General features: G+C 43.1%; 1 protein-coding gene across 1 annotated transcript in view; it reads left to right on the top strand.

Moving 5' to 3' along the window:
• Positions 1-9,565, top strand: part of LOC102870301 (zinc finger protein 34-like) — a 38,186-nt gene extending 28,621 nt beyond the window's left edge. Inside the window, exons 2-5 of the mRNA XM_006879405.1 lie at positions 5,736-5,796; positions 5,958-6,084; positions 6,493-6,600; positions 8,202-9,565. Coding sequence (XP_006879467.1) covers positions 5,736-5,796; positions 5,958-6,084; positions 6,493-6,600; positions 8,202-9,565 — 1,660 coding nt within the window. The remainder of the gene's footprint in view (positions 1-5,735; positions 5,797-5,957; positions 6,085-6,492; positions 6,601-8,201) is intronic.
• Positions 9,566-10,111: the final 546 nt, after the last annotated feature.

Genomic DNA, 10,111 nt, shown 5'->3' with positions numbered 1-10,111 from the left:
AACAAACTGTGGCTGACTCTGAGAAGAATGGGAATCCCAGAACACTTGATCATGCTAATGAGATACCTATACTTGGACCAAGAGGCAGTTGTCAGAACAGAGCAAGGAAACACTGTATGGTTCAAAATTGGGAAAGGTGTATGCCAGGGATGTCCTATCTCCATACCTTTTCAATCTGTATGCAGAACACATTTTCCGAAAGGCTGGGCTCTTATGAGGAGAAGTGTGGTGTCAGGATTGGTGGAAGATCTATCAACAATCTGCATTATGAAGATGACACAAACCACTCATAGCAATATATATAAAGCTTATAAGCACATATAGCATTGAATACATACTCAAAAAGTTTGAAACAGGCTCAACTGATATGTGGGATTGGAAGTCAGGATAGGGGTTCATGATTTTGAGTTGGGAATGGGTTCTGTTCCCTTCATCTGAGTGCTGGCTACAGGGGCTCTGCTGCTTGTCATTTTCTCTTGAGCTATACTCGTAGGTCTTGTCTGCTCCTCTGTAGAAATACCATACCTAATTGAAAGGCTTAAAGTGTCGAGGAAAAAGTTAACAGTTACAATAGCTTTCTTTTAATTAGTGTTAGGCTTTTCTTTTTTTTTTTTAAGTTTTGTATTTTATTATTTTTGTGTGTTGTGTCAAATTGGATCTGACTGGTCAGGGGGAGATTGCCCCTCTTTCTCCAGCAGAGCATCTGGTGGATTCGAACCACACACCTCTGGGATTGCTGATAGGATTTTCTTTAGCCAACCTTTCTGTTATATTATTTTGGGACTTAGCTGCAATTTATGTATCTTTCTGGAGAGTCTTGTACTTCTGGTGTTATTGTTGTTTGTTAGATGCCGTTGAGTCAAGTATGACTCCTGGCGACCCTGTAAACAACAGATGTGAACCCTGTTCTATCCTGTGCCATCCTTGCAGTCTCTGACACACTCAAGTCCATTGCTACAGTCACTGTGCCAATCCACCAGGTTGAAGGTCTTCCTCTCCTTTACCATCTCTTCCACCTTTCCAAGTATGATGTCCCTCACCAAGGAATACCCTCTACTGGTAACATGCCCAAAATATGTGAGATGAAGTTTTATCCTCTTTGTCTCCAGGGAACACTCTGGCTGCACCTTATCCAAGACATATTTGTTTGTTGTTTTGGCAGTCCATTCAACACTACAACACCATAGTTCAAAAACATCTGTTCTTCTGTCGTCCTTATTTGTCCAGCTTTCAGATGCATAGTAAGTGACTGAAAAGACCTTGGCCTGAATCAGTTACACCTTAGTCCTCAAACTGACATTATTGCTCCTAAATAATTTGGAGAGGTCCCTAACTGCAAACTTTCCCAGTGCAATATGTCTCCTGAACTTGATCTCCAGCATGCTTTTACCAAGTGTGTGGATTATGGATCCAAGGTGGAAGTCATTAACATGCTCATCAGGTTGTGCCAAGAAAGCTGGAGGACAACTACCTGGCCAACTGACTATAAGAGATGCATATTTATTCCCACTCCAAAAACAGGAGACCCGATAGACTGTGAAAATTATCAAACAATATCACTAATATCACACGCAAGCAAAATCCTGCTGAAGATTATTAAAAAACTACTGGGATACTGGATCGACAGAAAACAGCCAGAAATACAAACTGAGTTTAGAAGAGTCTGTGCGTGGCACTAGAAACTTTATAGCCAATGTCAGATGGATCTTGGCCAGAAGCAAAGAGTATTAGAGGAATGTCTATTTGTATTTCATTGACTATGCAAAGGCATTTTACTGTGTGTATCACAATAAACTGTTGCTAACCTTGAGGAGAATGGGAATCTCAGAATACTTGATTGTGCTGATGCAAAACCTACGCAAGGACCAGCAGGCATTTTTCAATACAGAGCAAGGAAACAATACATGGTTTAAAATCAGGAAAGGAGTGAGTCAGCAATGCGTCCTTTTTCCATACCTTTTCAATCTATATGCACAACAGATCATTCGGGAGGTGGGGTTCCATGAGGAGGAAGGTGGCATCAGGATTTGAGGAAGACTCATTAACATCCTACGTTGATGATACAGCCTTGCTTGCTGAAACTGAGAAGGACCTGAAATGCTTGGTGCAGAAAGTCAAGGACTGTAGTCTTCAATATGGATTGAAGGTCAATAGCAAGATGACAGAGATTCTCACCACTGGGCCAAGTGGCAGCACTGTGATAGATGGAGAAGAGATTGAGGTTGTTAATAATTTCAGCTTGCTTCACTATCTTGGCACCAGAAACCAGGAACTCAAAAGGTGAATTGCCCTGGGAAAATCTGCAGTCAGATACCTTTTCAAAGTACTAAGAAGCAACAATGCCAGTCTAGAGACTACGGTGTGCCTGATCAAGGCCATGGTCTTCAGAATTACATGCTATGCATTAGAGAGCTGGACAATGAATAAAGATGACAGAAAAAGAATTGATGCCTTTGAGTTGTGGTGCTGGAGAAGAGTCTTGAATATACCATAGACTGCCAGGAGAAAACCCAGGTCTGTCTTGGAGAGGGTGAAACTTTGTCCTTGGAGGCTAGGATTTTGAAGGTCCATCTCATATATTTTGGGCATGTGGCCAAGAGAGACTGGTCCTTGGAGAAAAAACATCATGCTTAGAATTAGGGACAGTGCAGTAGAGGAAGACTATGGATAAAATGGATTGATACAGTAACTAAGGTAGTGGAGGTAGGTATGTCAGAGTCAGTGAGAGTAGCTGAGGATAGGACAGGCTTTAGAGCTGTTATACATATAGTGCCACTGTGAGATGCTGGTGACTCAATGGCATATAACAACAATAAGAAACATCATAGTGTTGCCTAGTAGTTCAGTGGTGAGAATTTTTGGTTTCTTGACATTGAGATGCAATACACATCAAAGGAAGTGTTTAACCTTCTGCAGCATGTACTTCAAATCATCCTCACAGCAAACAAGGTTGTGTCATCTACATAATGGATATTGTTAATGAGGCTTCCTCCAATCCTGATGCCACATTCTTCTTCACAGAGTTCAGTTTCGTGAATAATTTCTTCAACATAAGATTAAATCGGTATGGAGAAAGGATGCAACCTTGCAATATACCTTTTCTAATTTTAAACTGTATAGTGTTACCTAGCCCTGTTCACACAATAGCCTTTTGGTCTAAGTATAGGTTTTGTTTGGAAGGAGGAGTGGTATCCACTTCCATAATAGCTTGCCTCTGTAAACCCTATGAATTTGGAGAGAGGATGAAAGGCACTCAAGTATTGAGGACTCTCCTTCATAGGGTTGTTATGAGTTGCTTGCGACTCGACGGCACTTAACAACAACAACAATATAGGTTTTGTACAAGCACAATTAAATCTTCTGAGATTCCCATTCTTCTCAATGATAGTGATAATTTTTTATTATCCACACACTCAAATACCTTTGCACAGTCAGTGAAGCACAAATAGACATTCTTCTGGTATTCTTTGCTTGCAACCAGGATCCATCTTACATTAGCAGTGATATAACTGGTGTCACAGCCTCTTCTGAACCCAGCTTTAATATCTCACGGTTCTCTGACACCCCTAGCCATTTTTGAATGATCTTCAGCATTATGTTACTTGCATGTGATATCAATGATAATGTTTTATAATTTCCACATTCCATTGGATCACCTTTCTTGGGAATGGGAACAAATATGGATCTCTTCTAGTCAGTCAGCCAGGCAGCTCTTTTCCAAATTTACTGGCATAAACTGGTGAATATGTCCAGGGCTGCATCAGTAATTTGAAACATTTCAGTTGGTATCCAACTGACTTTTTGGGCCTTATTTTTAACCCATCTTTTAGTGCAGCTTGAACTTTTTCCTTTATTCCCATTGCCTTTTGTTCATATGATACTTCCGGAAATATTTCATTGTCAGTTTTGGTACAGTGGTTGTGTGTACCAGGTGGTTCCTCCATCTTCTTTTGATGTTTCCTGGATCATTCACAATTTCGCCCATATTATCTCAAAGTATTACAGCTTGAGTGTTTAATTTATTTATTAGTATATTTGCTCTGAAGTGAGCCCTAGACTTCAATTTATTTTTGTAGGAAGCCATCCTGAGTACATGCAGCTGCCACCCCTGTCCATCTCTGGGACCATGCCTACCTCTTAAATCAGCACCTGTAAATCAACACCTTGGGGCATGCCCCTCCCTCTCTTTTGTAAACTGATAACCTAGGGCTGGGTTCCCTGGCAGCCCGGCCTACTCCGCGCTGCCTATTTATAGCAGAATTCATCAAATAAATTTGGGCTTGATCAGGAATCTTTGTCTTGCCCCAATCTCTCGTGTCCTTGTTCCTCTTTTAATCCACACAGATTCCACTCTAGAACACGTATGAACCCGCAGGTCGGTTTCAGCTGGCGGTTACATATTTTTATGTTCTTTAAGCTTGAGAAATTCTGAGTGAGTTCTTCCCTTTTTAGTCTCTATTTCTAATTCTCTGCATATCTTGTGGTGTTAGGTATCGTCAATTCAGCTCTGATTCACAGTGAACTATGATACAACAGAAGGAGACCTGTCCGATCCATCACTGACCTTACAATCTCCGGTATGCTTAAACCAACCTGTTGTTATGGTCACTGTGCCATTCCCTCTTGAGGGTCCTGCTCTCTTTCACTGACTGTCTGCTCTTCCAAGCATGATATAATTTATCAGGGACTGGTTCCTCCTGATAACATCCCCAAACTACGTTATTCCAAAAGTATGTTCTTTAAGAAGTACTTCTTGGTATATGATTTTAATGGTTGAGTTTGGTTCTTAATTGTTTTTTATCATTATTCATGTTGTTGTTGTTGTGTGCCACTGAGTCACCTGCAACTCACAGCAAACCTGTGTACAACAGCTCTGAAGCCTGCCCTGTTCGGAGCCAGTGTCACTGACTCCAACACACCTTTCCCTATTATTTCAGTTACTTTATCAATCCATCTCATCCTGGGTCTTCCTCTCCTTTGCTGTCCCTCCACCCTTCCAAGCATGATGTCCTTCTCTGAGGCTGGTCCCTGCTGGCCATGTGCCCAAAGTATCTGAGATGGAGCTTCAAAATCTTAGCTTTCAAGAATAAACTTGGTTTCACCCTCTCCAAGACAGATCTGTTTGTTTTCTTGGTGGTCCATGGTATGTTCAAGACTCTTCTCCAGCACCACAACTCAAGGCATCAATTCTTCTTCTGTCATCTTCTACTTATTTCTACTGCATATTTTGTAGTATTTATGTTCTGTATTTTGTCTTTTTCATATTCTATACATTTCTGACTTTTACTTCCCTTTCTTCTTAAACTCTCAACATTCTATTCTTATATAAAGTGAATTAATATCTCTAAGCTCCTCTAGAATGAGACAGCTCAGCATGCCAGGGAAGAGGAGGACAACCTGAGGGGGTGACTGAGCTCTGGAGTCAGCACGTTTGCAGTGGGCCAGGCCTGGGATGGGAAATAGGGAACAGAGTCTTCTGTGCCTTGTGGGGATGGGGACATGTGACAGAGATTGCCTGGACACCTTCCAGCCCCAGACTTGCCCTCAAGAACAGCAGGGATTGTGGATGGCAATGTTTGGGGACCAACCTGGAGTTGGTGATGGCAGAAAGGTGCCACTGAGAGAATGGACACAGGACAGTACAGGAGGCTGAAGCTCTGGAAAGAGGTTCTGGGCTGGGTTTCCATCTACTTCTCTCTTTCCCCTCAGCTCCTATATGACTGAGTCCACTTTAGCCCTGGAATGCCTGGGCAGCGGCTCGTGATGGCCACAGAGCTTCTATTTGTGCAGCCTCAGGTAAGTGTCTGCTTGCTCTAGGATGTGCTAGTTCTCCTCAGAGCTGCTCACTTTGTCTCTGGACTGGGGTTCTGGTAGCAGGTGACCATGGAAGTCCTGTGCTGCCCAGGGCTCCATGCTGGATGGGATCCCAAGGCTGCAGCAGGGTCCTGTCATTCTAGGCCACAGTGACCTTTGAGGACGTGGCTGTACTCCTTTCACAGGAGGAGTGGGGTCATCTGGGTCCTGCTCAGAGGGGCCTCTACAGAGATGTGATGCTGGAGACCTATGGGAACCTGATGTCGCTTGGTAAGCCCCCACCCTAAGGCACAGCCCAGTGAATAGTTTGGCTGCAGCTGGACCAAAGCTTGGAGCTTAGTTATACCCTGGGCCTGGAGATGGTTTATACCAGCCTTGACCTTGGGCATGTGTAGTCTGTGGGGAAATGGGACAGATGGAGCTAGTAGCTTTCCTGTTTCAGTCTTGGCCTGCTCTGAGCTCCTGTAGAACAGCTTCCCTCCCTGGGGCAGTTTTCAGGTCCTGTGGAGTGTCCTCGAATCTTCATGTTTAGGAGCATTCTGAGCCTAATCTTGGAGCCTCCCTTTCAGAGGGTGTCCAGACCTTCCTTGAATTGCTTCTCACTGAAATTCCAGTCTTAGAGTGAGTTGGTTCAGCTCATATCCTTGGTATCAACCCCCAGCCCTATCTCCTTCACAGGAGCAGGACCTGCAGGTCCAAAACCCGGGATAATCTTACAGCTGGAACATGGAGATGAGCCATGGGTCCTGGATATTCAGGGAGCCAAGAGGAGAATTGACAGCTCAGGTGAGTGAAGGGGAGCTGCACACTACCCCAACCCCCAGCTAAGTTGCTGACCAACCATTTGGGGTCCAAGGTATCTGGTAACCAGCTTAGAAATTTGGGAGGAGCTAATCAGGGCCAGCACAGGAGCTTCTGACTATGATAGTCACCCTTCTAAGCTCATGTGTTTTCATTGGGGAAGGTTTTGAGCTGTCTTGGAGGGTAACAAGGAGAGTTACTAGGAGAGATACGGGAATAGTCATCTGGTCAGTACTGGCTCAGAGAAAGGAGAATGACTACAGAGGGATAGTTGCCTTGTTAGGGAAGACTAGGAGCCACAGTATACCATAGTGCATGCAAGAGGGAGAGTTGAGCACTCCTCTCTGAGTTCATACGCTGCAGGGAGAGTTAGGGAGGGATACAGAGGTAGAGGCTATTACTTCACTCTCCATGTTTCTGAGTTAACCCATCTAATGATTATAGACCATGATAGAAAGTAAGAGAATATATATAAGCACAAATAATCTCAGTTTCTAGGGACAGATACCATCTACATATGCCTTGTTCTACCTTTTCTGGCATGGTCTTTCTCATATCCATGTGTGAACTCTTCTTGTAATCAGCAATGCAATAATGGTTCCATGTGCACTGCTGCATCCCTTTTATTCACTAGCTGCATTTTCATATCGATACTGAGTCTCAGTCACCATTTCTTGCAGGTATCTTGGTACCTGCATAGGAAGGTGGTTTTGTGATTTTCACAACCGTGCTTGGCTGTTTTGGTCACAATACATATTCACTCTTCCAGTATTTGTCTGATAATGTCTTCAAGGGAACTCCTGACTCAAAGGACATGATTTTTCTTTTTAAAGATACTTATTTGAATATAAAAACTTATAGAAACAGCACACATCTTAGATTTACAGATCTGTGAAGTTTACCCAAAGACTTGAAAAGTTTTATCTCTACTTGAGATACAGACTATTTTCAGCTTCCCTGGAGTCTTCCTTTCGCCTCTCAGCATTTCCATTACAATCCCACTCATCTCTGTTGTGGCATGGGGAACACTTCCTTTTAGTTGCTGCTTTATTGTGTTCTATGTGAACATACCATAAGATAATTTCCATTCTCCTTATGGTCATTTGATTTTATTGCTCTTGAACTGCTGTGCCAACCCTGAGGAGGAGTTCATGGAAGCATGCACATGCTCTCCACTGAAGGCTACATCTGTTCCCAGGGCTCTCCCCGGGTGCCCAAGGGCCCATCTCCATGAGCTACCAGCACCTCTGTCCTTAGGCACCCACACAGTATGCTCTGTGTTGTCCTCAAGTCACTATTCCTTCCTCCCTTAATTCCTCAAAAGGTGACTCTGGCTAGTTTTGTGTCCAGGAGACAAACAGACAGGCATAGAATAAATTATAGAAGAGCATATGTGTTAGTTGAGCTGGGTTGAACTTTTCTCATGGTCTTGGGTAAAGTCCTTAAGTCTTTGTGTTCCAGGCAGCCATCTGTAATTCTATTATGACTGTGGGTATAATGAAATTGCTTTTGTGTAGGTGATAAGCAGCAGCATCATAACTTATAGAGACAAAACAAGTGATCTTTAGATTTTTCTGTTGTTTTAGATTGTAGGACCAACATGGAATTCCAAGAGTTGACTTCAGGAGAGATGTTTGATGAACAACAGCAGGATAGACGCAGAGGGACTATTTCTCGGGGATTTGACCTAGGACAAGACACTGAGCCTTGTAGGGATCCGGAGGAATGTCCGGAAAGGCTTGCAGGGCAGAAATCCCCTCGACCAGTAATGGTGACAGTAGAGGAGAGTGGCCGAGAGTCTGGGGAGTGCCTCATGTTGGGGTCAAGCCCTGTCCTGGGTCAAAGACCCTATAAATGTGATATATGTGAGCAAAGCTTTGAACAGAGATCATACCTCAACAATCATAAGCGTGTACACAAGTCAAAAAAAGGAAATACAGTTCCTGATTTTGGGAGGATCTACAATGCAAATTCAATTGCTAATGAAGATCAGAAAATTCCTGTTGGGAAAAAATTGCATTGCTGTGGGTATTGTGGGAAAACCTTCAGATACACTGCTAACCTTGCTAAGCATCAATGGCTTCATAGTGAAGAGAAGCCCTACAAGTGTGATGAGTGTGGTAAAGCCTTCAGCCAGAGCTGTGACTTCATCAATCACAGGAGAATGCACTCAGGAGAGATCCCTTACAGGTGTGGTGAATGTGGGAAGACATTCAATAGGAGGCCCAACCTCATGAAGCACCAGAGGATTCACACTGGGGAGAAGCCCTACTGGTGTGGTGAGTGTGGGAAACACTTCAGTGCCTACTCTTCTCTTATTTATCACCAGAGAATTCACACTGGAGAAAAACCCTATAGGTGTAGTGACTGTGGAAAAGCATTCAGTGATAGCTCAATCCTTATCCGACATCGCCGGACTCATACTGGAGAGAAACCATTTGAGTGTAAAGAATGTGGAAAAGGCTTTACCCAAAGTTCTAACCTTATCCAACATCAGCGGATTCACACAGGTGAGAAACCCTATAAATGTAATGAATGCAAAAAAGCCTTCATCCAAAAAACCAAACTCGTTGAACATCAGAGAAGCCACACTGGAGAGAAACCCTATGAATGTCATAACTGTGGCAAAGTCTTCAGTCAGAGCACACATCTTATACAGCACCAGAGGATCCACACAGGAGAGAAGCCGTACAAGTGCAATGACTGTGGGAAGGCTTTCCACAACAGTTCCAGACTCATTCACCACCAAAGGTCACATCATGGAGAGAAGCTGTACAAATGCACTGATTGCAAAAAGGCCTTTAGTCAGAGGACTTACCTTCTACAGCACCAGCGGATCCACACAGGAGAGAAGCCCTACAAGTGCAGCGAGTGTGGGAAGGCCTTCCGCCACAGCTCCAATGTGTTTCAGCACCAGAGGATTCACTTCCAGAAAGCCTTCTCCCGGTAACTTTGAAGGAGTTTGTGAGTGCTGATCCCTGCTATGCATTTCTCCATTCCTACCTGCCAACCATTATTATTGCCCATACAGTGTTGTCAGAGTGAAAGGCATTTTCTTGTTAATGATTCTTGTCCTCCTTCTTCTATTTTATTTTGTTGCGAAACCTTGTTTCTTAAACACTTTATGCTCATTTTACAGAAATTAAGATGAACAAAAAGAAACTCCCGTAATCCCTTCACATAGGAAAAAAGAATTCATCACTGCCACTTTTGTTTCCTTTAGACCTACTAAACATTGTTTAAAACATGGAAGTTTTGTTAAATTTATTATTGCATCTTCACACCTACAGGAGTGTTCTAGTGGCTTAGTTGGCTGCATACTTAAAGGCGATGCCTTTCTAGAAGTTAAAATCTACCAGCAGCTTTGAGGGAGGAATATTCAGTTTACCTCAAAAAGCCAGTAAGGGATTTGCTATTAATTGGTTCTGACTTGACAGCCATGATTTTAATTATTCTTCACCTTTGCTGTTTCTTTAGAGAGGAAAAAAAATTTAAC

The sequence above is a fragment of the Elephantulus edwardii genome, unplaced genomic scaffold, assembly GCF_000299155.1.
Source record: "Elephantulus edwardii isolate Elephantulus edwardi_28Jun2011 unplaced genomic scaffold, EleEdw1.0 scaffold00003, whole genome shotgun sequence".
In the NCBI taxonomy this organism is placed as follows: domain Eukaryota; kingdom Metazoa; phylum Chordata; class Mammalia; order Macroscelidea; family Macroscelididae; genus Elephantulus; species Elephantulus edwardii.
The sequence above is the reverse complement of the archived record's forward strand: the minus strand, read 5'-3'. Positions and strand labels throughout refer to the sequence as shown.